The sequence below is a fragment of the Oryctolagus cuniculus genome, chromosome 9, assembly GCF_964237555.1.
Source record: "Oryctolagus cuniculus chromosome 9, mOryCun1.1, whole genome shotgun sequence".
Lineage (NCBI taxonomy): Eukaryota > Metazoa > Chordata > Mammalia > Lagomorpha > Leporidae > Oryctolagus > Oryctolagus cuniculus.
Genome location: NC_091440.1, coordinates 100336054 through 100353681, shown reverse-complemented (window position 1 = coordinate 100353681; position 17628 = coordinate 100336054). Strand labels below are relative to the sequence as shown.

At 48.4% G+C, this 17628-nt stretch overlaps 1 protein-coding gene across 30 annotated transcripts in view; it reads right to left on the bottom strand.

The window, feature by feature from the left end:
- Positions 1-17628, bottom strand: part of CACNA1C (calcium voltage-gated channel subunit alpha1 C) — a 739977-nt gene that overhangs the window by 152557 nt on the left and 569792 nt on the right. For all 30 annotated transcript variants that reach the window (NM_001136522.1, XM_051849894.2, XM_051849901.2 and 27 more), the window contains 1 exon segment: positions 9875-10047. In NM_001136522.1, the coding sequence (NP_001129994.1) occupies positions 9875-10047 (173 nt within the window).

The following is a 17628-nucleotide window of genomic DNA, read 5'->3' as shown; positions in this document are numbered from 1 at the left end:
CTCTCTCTCTCTCACTGTCCACTCTGCCTGTCAAAAAAATAAAAAAAAAAAAACAGTATTTTACACTTTATGTTTTTGTGTGGGTGCAAACTGTTGAAATCTTTACTTAATATATACTAAATTGATCTTCTGTATATAAAGATAATTGAAAATGAATCTTGATGTGAATGGAATAGGAAAAGGAGCAGGATATGGGAGGGTTGCGGGTGGGAGGGAAGTTACGGAGGGGAAAAGCCATTGTAATCCATAAGCTGTACTTTGGAAATTTATATTTACTAAATAAAAGTTTAAAAAGAAAAACAGACCCAAATCAAATCACTAAGTGAGCACAGGCAGATCCTTCTGCCAAAAGGCCCCGTGGCTTTGAGGGAGGAGACAAGACTTGTCCAAAGACATCATATATTAGCCTCTTTCTGAGGCTGCCCCTTGTCAAAAGACCCCCTCCTCCTAGGTCCCCCACAGTGTTGAGGCTCCCAGGATGATCAGAGACTCCAAAGTGAAGACTCCATGGCAATGCAGGATCCTGCATCAAGAGACATGCTCTACCACATTCCTTGACTGTACTTGCCAAGGCAGGGATCCCATTCCCGAGCACTCAGGTTGGCCAATGACCTCCTCTAATTGAGTCCAAAGGAGACAGCCAGGCCTTATAACTGGTATGACACCTTCTGAGGCCTACCCAACTGTACGACACAGACCAGTGAACTTTCCCGAGTCTCAGCTTTCCCCTCTACAAAATGGGCTAGTTGTCCCGTAGGAGATGATCTGTGCCTTGCCTACCTTCTGTGAAAGGAGAGGGTATGTCCCCTCTCACGCCTCTGCCCTCTCACCCTGAAGGGCCCACTGGAGGCTGATGGGTGCCCACTACCCAACCTCGGAATCCAAAACCTGGCTCCACATGAGCTACATAACAAGGACTCTACTTCAAAAAGAGAAGGCAGGAGTGAGGAAGGCTGTCCCTCGCTCCACAGACTTCCCAGCTGCCTCTGCTAGTGGCCTCACCATTCTACTTCCTTCCAACCCTTCCTTCTAGGCCCACTTTCTCAACACTGTAGTCCTTTCTGCCCACATCGTCAAGCACAACACCTTCTCGAGGGCCTACCCAAAGTGTGCCTAAGACGAGACAAAGATGAATTCACCAACTAGGTAAGCGTGTAGGGCTGGCTATAAGACAGAAATTCTCTGCACGCTCTGTACTGCATTTGCCAAGCAGTGCTCTCCATGCTGGGCTGCAAGGCTGGGTGGGAGTCCATGGGGGGCGTATCCTGGCAGGGAGGGGAGACATGCATCGGGGTTCAGAGGCAGGGAAGCTGCAGGGGTGCTGGGAAAAGAAGCAGCTGTCTGATTTGCTGCAGGGAAGCAGGGAGGAAGAAGGTCTAAGCCATTTGGCTGGGGTCACAGCAGAGATACCTGGACCCCCATGACTCTACATGGCAGCCATGGAGGGACTTTGGAGCTTTCAAACAAGGGAATGGCATGGTCATCTCTGGAAATACTAATCTGGCTGCCTGTGGTTTGCATGGGAGGCAAGGCAGTGAGGTAGCTCCTAGTCCAGGCCCCTAGTCAGGTATAGAAAATGGGAAGACAACACGGCAGGGCAACTGATCAGAACGCAGGATCTGCTCACAATGTGGGGGTCACAGATGAAAAGGGAGAGAAGTAAGGAGGAAGAAGAGGGCTTGGCAGCCTGGCTCAGTGAGAAGATGGTGAAGCTGCCGGAGAGAGCAGTGGGCTGGGAATGCCTGGCTTCGGGCTGAAACCTGGCTGGGGGACAGAGCAAGCCCCGCTCCTGGACTGGAGAAGAGGGCCTTCCAAACCCTCCCTGCCGAGAACTCACAGCCACGCTCAGATGTTCAAGGGTGAACAGCCTGCCTGCCCTACCCCCACCCTGCTGGGAGTGGTGAGGGTGGCTGGCTAGAAAGCCCAGGAATGTAACTCCCACCCACCAGCTTCAAACCTCAGGAGAGGCCCTCGTGGCTCCCTGCTAAGTTCTGGCCCTCAGAAACCATTGTCTGCATGGCACTGGCCCGGCCCCTGCCACACCATGGGCCCTCGACACTGCTGCACATGAACCACAGACCTTAGACCAAGGTCAAGGCAGGCAACTGAAAAGGGTTAAGAGTCCCTCCCCTGGCACCTTTCCAGCTGGTGCTGACCCTCTTCTCCATCACAAATAGAACCATTTGCGCTCTGGAGTTTGCCAGGCTCGTTATTAGGGTTCGGTTTGGGGCATTCCCCTAAAGTCACAGCCCTGTGAGTGCTAGTGTCTGCACTGAGCATGGCAGTTTCTGCTCCCTGCATCCTCCCCACGTGGTCCTGAGCTCCACAGGGATGCAGAGCTTCTTTCTGTCTTGAGTGTGAGCTGTGAACTGGGGGCATCACTCATGTGCCTCCCGAGGGGACAGGTGAACTGACCACTGGGCAGATCTGCTGATCTCATGCCAGCCACAGGCAAGCCACAGAAGGCTCTCGTTCAAACGCTATGTGTTTCCCACCTCGCAACCTTCCAGAAGCACACAACCATCATTCCATGAGAAGACTGGCATGTGGGTTTTGCTTTTGGAAATGCTTGACAGCTCATTGAGACTGGATGGCATGAGTACTGCTCACTGCACACTCACCATGGAGTAGAGGCGGCTCTTCGGCTCCCTGGAGTCAGACAGGACAGTGGTCAAGGCGGATGCACCACCTCTGAAAATGCCCCATCTAGATCACTGACCACCCAAGGAGGGACTGTGCACAACACCAAGTGCTTGGGAACCTACCACTGGGAATCATTACTACCAGAACCACAAGACTCCGTTCAATGGTCTCACCGCAGAGCCCCAGGGTAGAGAAACCCCCACTAACCACCACTGCCTTCAAGGTACAGCATGATCTCCTTTCTTAGGAACTCTGGACACTTCCCACAGCATTTCAACGTTTCTGCCTTGGCCACCAGCCCTCCATGCCTAGTCATTTGTTTTCCAGTGCCACTTCCAAGAATGGAGAGTGACTTAAAGCGACTGAGATGCAAATGTGTTCGCTAAAGGAAATGACTTTGAAAGGAAGTTCATTAACAAACACTGTGAACAGAAGGATGAGCTTACTCAAATCTGGGATAGTCTGAGCATACCTATTCTACCAGCTCAGCGCCAGGTGAAGGACACCTTGCCAGAACTCCATCACAGCTCGCACACACACTTGGGCACACTTGGCTTTTATGTGTTAGAACATTCCCTAGCCCTGGGCTATGGCAAGTACAGTGAGTTTTAGGTAGCCCCGCCAAGGCCCCTCAGAGTAACCTGGCAGACAGGATGCTATGAGCAGTTATAATTCCATAAGACAGGTACAGAATGTGCCCCAGGAATCCTGGGAACATGGAAAGAGAGAGAGTTAGGGAATGCGTTAGCCAGGGATGTGCATGGTGTGGTGGGCAGAGTCCTGTTTGGGACAATTGGAAGACCTGAGTTTCAGTGCTGGCTTCTCTAGCAATTAGTCTAGGTAGTTATTTTCCAACTCGGGCTCCAGTTGGCTCACCTGACCTCAAATGTAACTTCCCAGCACTCAAGTGTGAGGGCTCTGATTAGGACCAGCTGAGACTTCATTGGAGGCAAAGGAGGAATTTCTGGGTTGTATATGAAGGCATCCACCCTCTCTGAGCGGCACAGGGTCAGGGCAGCCCTCCAAAGCATGATGATTTAAGAATGCAAAGGAAGAACCAAGGGAAACAAAAAAGGTAATGTGTTATCTCAAGTAGACTGAGCCAGGTACTTCATGGGATTCAGCTGTAATCACCTAGACATGTGTCAGCCTGGCCATGAGGTAGGCCCAGGATAAATACTGATTGCATGGATTAGCATGCAATAAAAAAAAGATTAAATAACCAAGCATGTGTTCTTGACACATATATAATATAGAGAAGTGAAATTCACTTTACTGCTTGCAAGCCACATGGGGCCCTTTCGTGAGCAACCTGCAGCTCTCACAAGTCCTCAAATTTCTGTATTTTAGTAATGAATTATCCTCGGCTCTGCAGGGTTTTTCAGCAGCCATGTGGCTCTGTTGGTTAATGATGATTGCAAAAGTGGCTCTTGTGAGACATACCAAATACCACTGGTGTAAATATTTAATTCTGCCTATTGAGGTGGAAATGCTGTGTTTTGGTTCCATCGTCTTTCTGTCTCTTATATGTGCAGCCACATAAGTGTCTGTCTTAAACTGCAAGCTTTAGATGGTTAGGACTATATTTAAATTGCCTTAATGACATGAGAGAGATTTCCAAATGAACAGACATGTCATACATGTGTTCTTTCATCCTGAGGAGGAAAAAGAAAGAAGAAATTCCCACTCTGCCCCCTTCCTTATGACTTCTCCCTCTAATGTCTGGCCTTCGAACAGATGCAACATTGGAGCTGGAAAATGGACCTGATCCCTTGAAGCAGTGCGTGGTCGTTGCGCAGCAGTGATAGTCTTACAAACGGCACTTTCAAGGAGGACGCTATTGAGCTTGGAGGAGAAGCAGCAGTCATGAGAGTGATGAGACCTCAAATTACCCCAGATTTTACCCCAAGAGAAGAGAGGCATGGAAGCCAAGATCCATGAGGCTGTAGCACTTTGGAAGCTGCACACAGGGCGATGGTGCCTGCGCATGCCCCTTTCTCTTCTGCCTTTTTGGCTCCGAGATGGCTCTTGAGTATCATGTCTTCCTTTGCCAATTGCAGAGGCAAGGCCAAGTACTGACATGCCTGTAGGTGGGGACATAATGAAGGGCTGGGCTCTAGACAGTGTCCTCCTTAAGGTCACGGGTGCCCTGGATTGATAGGAGTCTCCTCTTCTCCCCTTCTGGTCTAGTCATGGCTAAATTCCTCCGATAGCTGGTGCTTAGACCACACTACCAGAACAGAAGGTCCGCAGAGAAACACTCAGTGCCATTGTAGGAAGAATATAGACTCAAGAGACTCACAAAGTCAGACTCTGATTTGCCATCAAGCTTTTGCCCCCCATCATTCCACCAAACAGCCCTTGTCAAAGTTCCAGTGACCCCCATGCCACTAAGTCTACTGGCTTCACCATACCTAACCACTGGCAGCACTGACACCCATTCCTCTGCTTTTCCTCCAAGCTCTCTGGAAATTTTCTAGATCTCTCTGGAGGCTTGTCCCTCATCACCCCAATCCCCAAACATCAGTAGGGCCCCTGGCTCAGTTCTTGGAACTCATCTCATTTCTGTCTACACTCATTTCCTAGTGATTTCACCCAGACAATTGGGTTTAAATATCTTCACTATGTTGTTGACTCCCCAAATTTTAATTCAGTCGCAGATCTCTTCCATTGCCTACTCAGAATCTCAACTTGGGTATCCAATAAGCATTTCAAACTTAAATGTCTGTAATGACTTCCCTGATATTCTTTTTAAAATGTAAATTTATTCATTTTATTTATTTGAAAGCCAGAGCAACAGAAAGTACGAGACAGAGATCTTCCGTTTCTGGTTCACTCCTCAAATGCCTGACACAGCTGGGGCTGGGCAAGGCTGAAGTAAGGAGACAGGAGCTCCATGTGGGTCTCCCAAGTGGGTCAGGAGACAGGAACTCTATCTCAGTCTCCCATGTGGGTGGCATGAACTCAAGTACTTGAGTCATCATCCGTTACCTTACTCCCCAGGAATATTTGCAGAAGGAGTTCGGAAGCAGAGGTGGGACTTGATTCCAGGTACTCTGTTATGGCCCATGGGCCTTCCTGGTGGTGGTTTAACTGGCTGTACCACAACACCCACCCCAACTTTCCTGATACTCTTCTCACAGTCCTCTTTGTACCATTAAAGGGCAATCCCACTGCTACCATTTTTCAGGACAATCGCCCTTGAGTTCCCTTCACTTCTCTGTCCCCCTCTCACATCCCATATCTGATATGTCAGTAAATGACGTCATTCTGAAGTTTTGCCATCACCTCCACAAGATACTATCATCTCCTGAGGCAGTAGCTCCCTAACTAGATCCCTGCTACGCCATTCCACTCCATTCATGGCAGCCAGGATCCTACTAAATGCATGTCAGATCATGTTCCTTCTCTGCATAAAACCCCCAAAGGCTACTTTATTCACTCCCAGCCAAGTTCTCAGAGCAAGTTACATGATTATATTCCAGTTCCCTTGGACTTCTACCACTCCCCACCATGTTCCCCACCATACAGCTGCATTAGTTTCCTCTCTGTTCCTTGGACACATCTGCCATGCTCCCACCTTGAGGCGCTTGTGTTGGCCTCCCTTCTGCTCGCATTGCTCCTTTTCTAAATATCTCTATGGTTCCTCTCCTTATCGTCTTCAAGTTTTCATTCAATTGCCACCTCCCCAGCGGGCTCTTCCCTGGGGGCTACCAGATCTAAAATTACAACCTCTCAACACTTCTGTGCCCCTAGCACTCTTTCACCTTTCTCCAGGGTACTTATCACTCTTCAACACATTATTTAAATATATTTTCTGTCTCCCCCCAGAATAGAAATTCCACAGGGGCAAGGATCTCTGACTACAATTTTTTTGTGGCTATATCACTGGTGTCTAGAACTGTGCCTGGCAGGAACAGCCTTCTATTTGTGAATGAATAGAGGGAGAGACGGGGGTGGGGGGGGCAGGATGGATAGATGGATGGACTGGAATATATGGTTGTTCATAATTTGATGGCCATTTTATGTACTGTATTTAAGGAAATGCCTCCCAATCATGTGCTTTGGTTGGCTATCTTCCCAAGTCCTGTCTCTTCTACTTCCACAGTGGCTCTTGTAGCTTTTCCTAGGAAAGTTGAATAATTGGGCTCCCATTAGCTGTGCTCAGCCACCATGTAAGACGTGACACTGAGTCTTGCCTGCACAGCAGCCACCTCTGTCTGGTGAGTGCCATACACCAGGGGCACCGGGTGTGTGAGGAGAGGGAGGACACTCCAGGTAAAAGCAGAGTCACCAGAACCACAGGCGGAATGATTATGCTTTTTTTCCTTCTTAAAATACTAGCTAGTTTTTGAGCTGACAAGAATTGGAAAATATATCATCCCATTACTTAGAAATACACCACCATTCAAAGATTTCAAAGACCAGACTCCTATACCACTGGAAACACTCATCTCCCCATAGCAGCACTCCCCCCTGATTTGTGTCAAAGGGCCAACTATGAAGTTCTAAAGATAAGTTGCCAAGCCACAGACTTGACTTTTCTACAAGTCTATCAGGGCACAACTCCTTAGTTACTAAGTCACATCAACTCTACTTTTAGTGGGATGTACGTGAAAGACAACCCTTTCAACTCTTTTCCTGGCTCCACCCCTAGGATTCCCACATTCTGTTTCATTGCATGTATCTATCTGACTCTCTACCCTCTGATTTTTTTAGATGGTCAACCCATTTCCCCATGTCCCTGCAACTGTTCAACCAGCATTTCCACTAATGAAGGAACCAGGTTCCCATTCCAGGCCTCTTAGGACAAGGCTGGCCAAGGACAAAAATGGATCCACAAGGCTCCTCCAGCCATGAGGAAGCCACACAAGCAGGGAGGAGCAGAAGACTCCAGAGTCACATTTTGTCCCTAACTGGACTTATGACAGTCTTGGCAGAAACTGACTTTTGATTGTGGTAGGCAGTTCACTATACTCTTCTCAAAGCTTGGCCAGAAATCTGGGTAGAGGAGCCCTGTCAGTGTGATGGCCCCAGCAGCCAAGATGGTGCACCATGCTGGAAAGTCTCCTTGGAATTTACTCAGCGCATGGCAAGATGGAGAAACAGCACACTTCCCCCTTGGAAGCTCTTACTGTAGGCAGAGAGTAGAATAATGATGTGTCTCCCCGGATCGTGACTGGCTGCTAAGCAAGTGGTGGGTAGCACACATTTGAAATAGCACATGCAGAAAAAATGCTCATTGCCATTAATCACGAGCCAGAGGCCCCATTTTGACTTAAGCTAGAGCAAGGAGCTGAGATACCGATCCCTACGTTGTAGAGATAAGCTTCTGTGCAGCTCACAGGCCAATTTATCTATTTACTATACCACTCAGTGCCACCAACTAATCAACTGATCTGCAGTTCCATCCACAGCACAATAGAAGCTGTCAGGCATTTTCCCAGAAAGACCCTCAATGGCATCATTTCTCATTGTTCTAATCCATCAAAGGCCCCATTTTCCAACTTGCAAAACTACTTAGCAAAGCATGAAGGCCTCCTTGGGTTATTAAATTATGTTGTTACCAGTCCTTTGCCATTCGTGTGCTTTAATTCTGTATTTGTACCTTGAGCATAGTTATCAGAAAGGGAGTAACTGATAGATTTATTAAATCAATCACTGAAATGAGGGAGCAGAGATTCTGCATGCTGTTAGCATCTTTGGTTGTCTTCCCATCTTCCTCCAGCTACCCCTTCTTCTAGTGTGTACCTTAGCCCCCCCTCCCCCCCCAGGAAAGGCTTCTGGCTTCCTATCTTTACTTGCATGCCTACATATAGTGCACATCCTAATCAGCCCTTTAACCTGTTTGGTGCCTTGACTTTTCTGGATGCTCAGTGTTCAAGAACCTGTTCCTAAACTAGGCTGGACAGAAATGCTCCCATCCAAATATTAAAATGAATGGGAAGGTATTGCATATAGAAGACAGAGCAAAGGGTATGATTAAAGTCACAGAAATCAAGTCCAAATGATACAAAGTATAATCAGAGCTGGCCCAGTGGTTCTCAAATTAGCCACACATCAGAGTCACTTGGAGGAATTATTAAAACAGACTCCTGGGGTATGCACTGTGGTACAACAGGTTAGGCTACTGCTTGGTACACCTGTGTCCCATATTGGGGTGTGTGATTGGAGTCCCATGTATTCCATACTTCTGATGCAGCTTTCTGTTAATGTGCCTGGAAGGTGGTATTTTATGGCCCAAGTACTTGGGTTCTCCATGTGGGAGACCCTGATGGAGATCCTGGCTCTTGACTTTGGCCTGGCCCAGACCTGGCTGCTGTGGGCATTTGGAGAGTGATTCGGCATACAGAAAATCTATTTCTCCCTTTCTCTCTCTTTTCTTCTCTAACTCTGCCTTTAAAATAGATAAATAAATCTTAACATACACACACATGCACGCGTGCACACACACACACATTCACATTGCTGGGCCTCGTTCCAGAGATCTGGAGTGAGGGGGCCTGCGGGGGGCCCCAGGTGATGCTGATATTGCTGGTCCAGGGACCAGTTTGAAAATCACTGGGCTAATCTGATACGAGCCTCAATTTCCATGATTCAACATGATTAATACGCTGGTGAGTCAATAGCATCTGTCCCTCTCCTGTCTATTCCAGCAATAGTCTATCCAGCCACCAGCCTAATAAAACATCAGAAGAAGAGGTTAGGCTCCTTCTCTGTCACCTTGATTATACTCTGCCAAACTCCTCTGGGCCTCCCATCCTCCCATTTTGTGTCTCCCCAGACCCTTACGTCTAACCTCCCAGAGAGAAACTTTCCACTCTCTTTCCTGTGAGAAACCTCAACACTGCCTAACAGCGTGCTGCTAAGGGTGCTGGCGATTCTGCACAGGTATAAAGTTGTCCACATAGCTGCCTGATAAGAATGTCTCCTTTCCAACAAACCTGGAACCTGGAGGAAGAGGAGGATGTCTGATTCAAAAAAAAAAAAAAAAAAAAGAATTCACTTCACAATCTCAAGTGTCTTTTAAGGTCAAAGATTCTAAAAGGAGTGACAATAGCAATTATTTCCCATCTGTGACTAATTCCCATGAGTAGCGAATGATTGCAACGAGACAACTGTTACTCCAGGAAGAGAAACCACAGGCTGCAAAGAAAGGTGGTGGTAAGAGTTTCCTGCTGTCTCTTGTCTTTTCCAAAACCCGGCCCAAGGACACAGGATGGGTGCTCACTGTTTCGGGGTTTCTCCTCATCCATGCCTTCATCCTCATTCTCAGGGTCGATGTCTTCTGCCTGAGTGATCCAGTCCAGGTAGCCTTTGAGGTCCTCTTCCAGCTGCTGCTTCTCCCGCAACTTCTGGAAATCTCCCCGAGCTTTGGCCTTCTCCCTCTCTTTGGAAAACTCTCTGGTGAGAGGAGCAGGCAAGGCGGGGGAGCAGAGAAGGGGTCGGGCATAGGAGGAGAGGTGGAGATAAGATGAAAGAAGAGTATTAATTGCTTTGCAGGGAGAAAGGTGCCACACGCCCTGACTTTCCACAGACAGCTTTCTCTGGCCAGCCCAGGTTTTGTTTCTATTCTCAAATAGATGGAGGAGTCACTGAGGGGGACATGGTTGACAAAGGCATGAGGTCCAAGGGCATGACTGAAGACTATTTCCCTTTTTTCTAGGTCATAATTATAGGCTTTGCCTTCTAATAAAAAATGTCCCCCCAAAGACTTCGAAAATTTTTTTTTCCAAACAGTAACTAAAAAACCCACAACAGTTATGGACAAGCGGTGTGCCAAAGTCCGCTCCCTCACACAGGGTCCACAGAGCTAGGGTGCGTGTCACTTGCCGCCTCTGGCCTCAGTGATGTCCTGTTGGCAGCTTGAGATCGGCCATGGTGGGAACGCTTACAGCAGGGAAATGGGCAAATGCTACAAACTGGAGCTTGCTTCCTCTCAGAGACTGGTAACTATTTTGCAGGACCTCACTGATGCAGGAACCAGGAAAGCTCTCACAACCAGAGCGACTCAAGCTCAACCTGCCCTCTTTGCATGCCTGGAGGGATCTCTGAACTAGAGGAGGCTCTTTACCACATGCAGATGAATGAGGATTCCCAGCACAAGAAAATGTCCTGGAGCTGCCCTTTTGGTTAAAAAAAAACCCAATAAGAATCTGAAAATACATAAAATTAAGATGACATCAAAGTTAAATGATGCATTCAGCTTAAAGTAGTAATGCATAGAAATTGGATCTGGTTTCAGATTTGCTAGAAGAGCCCACTGAATGATTTCTAAGAGAATAGTGATTTCTTTTCCATTTTTTATGACTCTCATTTTCTCTCTGATTTCCAACTGCACTTTCTGAGCAAGAAGAGGGCTGGCAGCAAAAGTCAACAACCAACAAGGCTTGTTCTCGATCCAAAGCAAGGCTTTGCCTTTTCTTCTAAAGTAGGTGTATAGCAGTGCTTTTGTCTTTGGAATGGGGTGTGTGTGTGTGTGTGTGTGTGTGTACATGCACTGGGCATCCAGGTTTATTCCTGGAGCCATGACTCCACCTTCTCTCACCAGTAAAGGCCTGGAGCAGCACAAGAGGCTGAACCCACCTTGAAGGAATTTCTTGCAGAAGCCAAACATCCAACAAACAGGGAGACAGAAGGCTAAGTCTGCCACCACGCAGCATGTCCCATCAGCACCTAACTGTCTAGTGTTCACATCCGCTTGTGCCACTTGGGAGAGCACAGTTTTCATGGTGAAATGGGGTTGGGGCTGGGGAGGGGTCTGGGGAACTCCGTAATTGGGGGAACATGGGGCTCTCAAGCTAATGAGTTCTCGTCAACTGCTGCCTTAATGATGCTCTGGTTTGGATTGAATTTTCTTCTTAAATTTGATTGAATCCAATTCTAATTGGATTGAACTTGCTATTTCTTGGGCTTCCTGCCAACTGACGGGTACCTTCATTTCCTTCCCAGGGAGCTTCATGCCAGGGCGGAGTCTGGATTGACAGCTCACAATGAAGATGGGAGCCTTGCCCTGTTTTGTTCCCTTCCTGCTGGGAAGATGCCAGCTCCCCTCCCCCCAAACCTTTATGCCCTGTTACTCCAAGCCTCCCAGGGGCTTGGTCATGCATTCTGAGGACAGCCAACTTCATAGAGCATTGCTCATCCTGTATGAGCCAACTCCAAAATTCATGTTTCAAGGCCCCTCTCCAGACTCTTTCTGCCTACACTCATTGGCAGTCTGGGTCCCTCACCTCTGGAGTGCGTCTGCGGCTTAAGTGGTGAATGGCTGAGGGCTCACCTGGACTTTTTGGGTGATTTCGCAGAGGGCTCAAATTCTGGTTACAAAACTACTGAGGCCGGCGCCGCGGCTCAACAGGCTAATCCTCCGCCTAGCGGCACCGGCGTGTACACCGGGTTCTAGTCCCGGTCGGGGCACCGGAGTCTGTCCCGGTTGCCCCTCTTCCAGGCCAGCTCTCCGCTGTGGCCAGGGAGTGCAGTGGAGGATGGCCCAGGTGCTTGGGCCCTGAACCCGCATGGGAGACCAGGAGAAGCACCTGGCTCCTGGCTTCGGATCAGCACAGTGCACTGGCAGCGGCGGCCATTGGAGGGTGAACCAACGGCAAAAAGGAAGACCTTTCTCTCTCTCTCTCACTGTCCACTCTGCCTGTCAAAAAAAAAAAACCTTCTACTCACTCTTCTTTTGTAGTTGGGGGGATAACTGGGATCCAGCTGGAGTCGAGATGTTGGGCCCAGTCTTGTTTTGCAGCACCTGCCCCATGGAATGAAAGCTGCCATCTATGAGGAACCAACGGAAACATCCATGGGGAGAAAAGGAAAATGAGGGTGCTGATGACTCGGACTGACCTTCAGATGTTTCTGTCATAGCAGCAGGATGTGTCTGGGGGAAGAATTAGGGGCACCGCCAGATTGGCACTGGCTCCCATGGAGGGTGGGCTGTAGGCGGGCTTGGGGCTGGAGGCAAAGGGAGCCAAGGTTCCCCTCCCCAGACTCCACGCGGTAAAGGATGTGCTGGGCAGCAATGTCTGGCTCTCTTTGTCTCCTTGCCTGGATGCCAGCCATGTGCAGCTCTAGGGACCAGGCCAATGAAGACATAAAGCCCCAGCCTGATGGGCTGTGCTGGGCCCAGGGACCAAAGCGGGCAAGACAATCAGTCACAGCTGTGGGATTTGTCAAAAGGCAGAAGTGCATCTCCCATCAACAGGGAAAAATGAGGGATAGAGTGGAGGGCTGGGAGTTGGTGCACAGTAACACAAAGCACACCAAGGGAGAGGCTGCAGAAAATCCAATCCATATAGACCACACAGGTAACCAATTTGGCTGATAGCCATTATCTGTAGCTTCCATGCTTATGAATTTATCTGCCTGCTGAAATTTATTTGGAAGCCCAGAATCAATCCTCATGACACTTTCACAGTCATTTGTGTATGTGCATGGAGTGGCCATAGAGTCCCCTGCTCCCAGCTGAGCTCACACAAGGCTACACTCTACCTTTCTCGGTGTGACTATAAACTCTCTCATGATATAAACAGGGGTGCTTTCTACAGTCTATTTAGTGCCTTGCATTTCTGCACATTTTGTGCTTTGTTTGTGGGTGATTCCCCTGTTAAAAGTGGCCATCACACATGATGTTGAAGTGCCGTCTGGTGTTCCTAAGGAACAGAGGGTTGTGAAGGCCAAGACGTGCTCACAGGGAGAACACGTGTGCTAGATAAGCTTTCTCAGGCCCTAGGTGTGCCCATCGCCCAGTAAGAAAAGGATGGGTCAAGTCCCCATGGAATAGATCCTCCTGGCCTTTTGCCAGTGGAAGCCACATAAATGTAGCCCTCTAAAAACCAAAACGAACCAGAGTCCAGAGGCTTCAACATCATTACAGCTTCAAGTATACTTGCAAGAATTTCATTGTCACTGTTGTCATTTTAATTTGTTAAAGGCTGGAGATTGAAGTTTCTGGAGGGGAAATTAATTATAGTCTGATCGTTATCTCTATTAATACCAGTCCTGTAACTTGCACAGGGTGGATGTGAGTCCCGATAGACAAGGAATGTGGAAGCATTTTTGTAAAATTCCAAGAGATATACACTTTTAACACTAATTGCATCTGGCCTTATCAGAAAGGAGGTGTTCTGAATACATGAGGGCTCCAGGTTAAGGACACCTAGCCCTCTGGTGGCCAAACCCTCTTAACTTCTACTCTTGAACAGACGCTTTAAAGAGCGTCATCTTCTTTACCTTCATGCACACGCAAGGCAAAATTAATCATTTCCCAAGTGACTGGAGACATGATTTATGAGGATGTGCTGGGCTGTAAAATAATATTAACTCATGATGTCAAGTGTCACACTCCTCCCCTAGTCCCAGAATTCTCCCAAGGCTGCAGAGCCATTGACTCGGTGGCTGTGCTCTCTTCCAAGGGCCACTGCGATCTGCAGGCTGCCTCCCCACCCACCCACCCAAGGCCATGCTAGGTGGTGCCTTTGCAGCTTCCTCCTGGGCCTCTTCCGGGTTTCACTCACTGCGTCCAGTGGTCTGTCTATGTGTCGCTTCTGCTGCCTGTCTGCCCCTTACCCTTCCTACCACAGCTCCTGCTCCCCGTTCCCCACATAATGAAGAACATGGGATTGCATGGTCAATGAGTCTAGGAAGGGTATACCATGCAGGGTAGGAAGACAGGCTGTGGATTCACGCTGCTCCAGTGGAACTCCACCGTTCACCTGCTAGCACCTTCTAACCCTCACTTTTCTTCCCTGGGGGATGGAGCGCTGACTAGCACCTCCCTCAGAATTATCCTGAGCAGTGCATGAGTCAATCTCCCAGAAAGTATCGCCGAGCCTGGTGCAGGATGGTAGTGATGGACAAGGCTGTCATGGCAACAATGAAGTTCATGGGTCTCCAAGCCTTTTTTGAATGCTTCTGTTAGGTTGCCTTAATCAGAAGTATGACTCATGGGTAAACAGATGTTTACCTCATTCTTATGGTGCCCATGATGGCAGATGGCCTTACCTGTGGGAGCCAGGTTCCAAGACCCCCAGTGGATGCCTGAAACTGTGGACAGCACCAGACTCTACATACACTAAGTGTTTTCCTATACATTCACATCTATGCCGAAGTGTAATTTATAAATTAGGCACAGTAGGATATTAACAACAATGATCAATAGTGTAGTAAAAGTTGTGTGTGCGTGGTCTCTCTTTTGGCTGCAGTGGGGTGGGGGGGCAAGGATTTGCTGAACAGACGTATGATTCATGTCCCTGGCAGGACTCAGTGAGACAGTGTGATATTTCATCATGGTATTCAGAAGGGCAGTTTAAAACTTATGAATTGTTTATTTCTGGAATTTTCCATCAATATTTTTGGACCATGGTTGACCAGTGAAACTACAGGAAGTGAAACCATGGATGGGCGGGCTGCTATACATTGTCCTGGCTGACTTGACACTGTTACCACTACGTGGTTGGCCAAGTCTGCGTCCAGCTTTTGTCCCATTTACAGCAGCAGCCCTCAGCAAAGGAGGAGAGAGGCCTCTTCACCAGGAAGGGGAGCTGCTTGCCCACAGATGTCTCTTGCTTGGCAGAAGCCCTGGAAACCTTGGCAGATGTTCCATCAGCGATCCTGGAACTGCAGGATACAGCCTGCAGCTTCTGGATGGGTCAGGGAGCAGGTGCTGGGAAGGTCTCCAGGAAAGGCCAATGTCTCGACTGAAAGACCCATGGGTTCTGAGGTCAAACAGCCTTCACGCTCCTCTAATGAGTCAACTAAGGTTTCTGAGTATTGATATGTGCCAGGTTTAGGGCAAAGGGTTCTTAGATACCCTACCTCATTTGAACTTAGTCAGGCTAAGACACGGCTTTCAAAATGCCTTTTTCTCTAACACTTGGCAGCCACAGTCACTGCCTTCTTGGCTTTAGCCAGGAAGATAACTTCTCTGGCTGTGAGGAGAAACTCTGCTTCAGGAAGCCCTCCGGGGCCAGTCCTCATTCTCCACTTCTGATTCTGGGGAAAGAGGACGTTACTTGACCAGATTTGCTTCCTAAATTCTATGGCAGGAAAGTGCAATGCCAGGTTTTTTAACGTCTCAAATGCTGGCTTGTGTTACATGGACACTCATTCACTGTACAGCTAAGGGGTGCTGACGGAAGATGAGAGCCAGGCTGGACCACAGCTCCGGTCCTGCTGTGCTATTTACTAACATAGTGATGGTGCACATGCCACCAAACATCTCCAGGCTTATGTTCTTCTTTAAAAGGAAGGCCACAGCAGCTCTGATATCTGATGATTCTAGTCAATAATCCCTGTTGTGAAAGGCATCCAATGGAGAGGAATCATGGCAGTGGCAGCATCACTATTAAGCACTTACTACATACCTACCAGTCACTGTGCTGGACAATTAACATAAGTGACTTCATTGTTTCCTTACAACCACTCAAGAACTGATATTATTATCTTCATTTTTTCAGATGAGGAAACTAAAGTTTAAGAGGGGGAAGGGGCCCAGCATAAGCACCCAGCAAACGCAGAGCTGGGATAAACAAACTCCTGTTTCCAGTGGGGGCGATGAGGTTGACTTTTTTCCAAACCTGTCTTGCAGGTTTATATAGAAATGCAGGGCATTTTCTTGTGTTGGGACACAAAAATGAAACTCCCTCTACCCTCCAGGCAGTGATCAGGAGCTGATGTAGTCCTGTTTATTGCTTCTTATCCCTGGTGGAAGGTTCTAGGCTCTGGGGGGCTCACCTTGGCAAAAGAAGTGACATCCTCAAGGTCTCTACAGACTACTCACTGTGGGAGGGGGTGAGGAAGGAGCAGTTTCTTCTCCCACCTCCCTGCCCCCATTCCCAAGAGTGGACCCAACACCCTGCAAGATGTTAGGCCACTGTAGGAGGCAGGAGTCAACCTTCCCAGTTTATGCATTGAGTGAAAATGAAGAGAAATCTTTCTCCTTATGCCCAAACTGCTCCCAGCACAGACGTCCCTAGATACCCAGGAACGACTACTCACAGTAGCTGACCTGTCTCAAGCAGAGCAGAAATCGTTGACCACCCCTCCCCCGCCCCCAGCATAGCAAAGGCAGCAGAGGGTCACCTGTGAGCAGGTCGCCAGGAGCATTTAAGTGTCAGGCCTTGGCGTGGCTGGTATGGCCTTGTGAGAAATACGGGCACTACCCATGAGTCTCCACAGTGAAAAGGTGGCTGTCCTCTGGGCAGCTCAATGCTGCAACCGGAAGCTACTTCTACTACTCCTAGTGTCATAGGAGCAAGGTCTGGCATTAGACACATTTTACACTTGCAGCCAACTAGAGAAATTAAAGGGGAGTGTATTCTATCTCCTCTACTCTCAGGATTTAAACAGGAAAGTCCCCTTTCTGTTGAGAAAAGGAAACACCTGAGATGGATCGTTCAGCCTGGGAATTAAACTGAAGAGAATCAGATTTTCCTGTCTGTATCTGCTTATTTATCTTTTTAAACTAAACTCTTCTTACTCTGGTCTATTCACCTCTGAATAAAAGTGATCTGAAATCTTTGCTATGAGCCTGCCACACACTGTTACTGGTTCAAGAGCTCAGGCAAGTGTTTAACTGCAAGGGTGCTCTATGGAAAGCACACAGTCTGTGGATATTACCGGAAACTCCTGCTGCCAAACCCTCCCCACTCAAGGGCCTCCCCACAGGACTCCTGGGGCCGTGGTCACTACAGTACAAGAGAAGCAGCTTGCCTACTTGAACAGCCACTTGGGGCTAGGAGTGGGTGGCAAGCATCAGCAGGAGGCAGGTGGGACAAGGCAGCTCTCGCCAAAGCTCCTCTCCATTGTCAGCCCCAACTATTCTTGTATATTTGACCCTTTACGCAGCCAGGCCAAGGACATTCACTTCAAGGCTCCCCAGGTGACCCCTTATCCCAGGTTCATCATCCCAGAAAAACAGAATAGAGCCAGGAATAGCAGAAAGAATAAATAAAAATAAATGGAAAAATCGAGACCTTTTTCCTT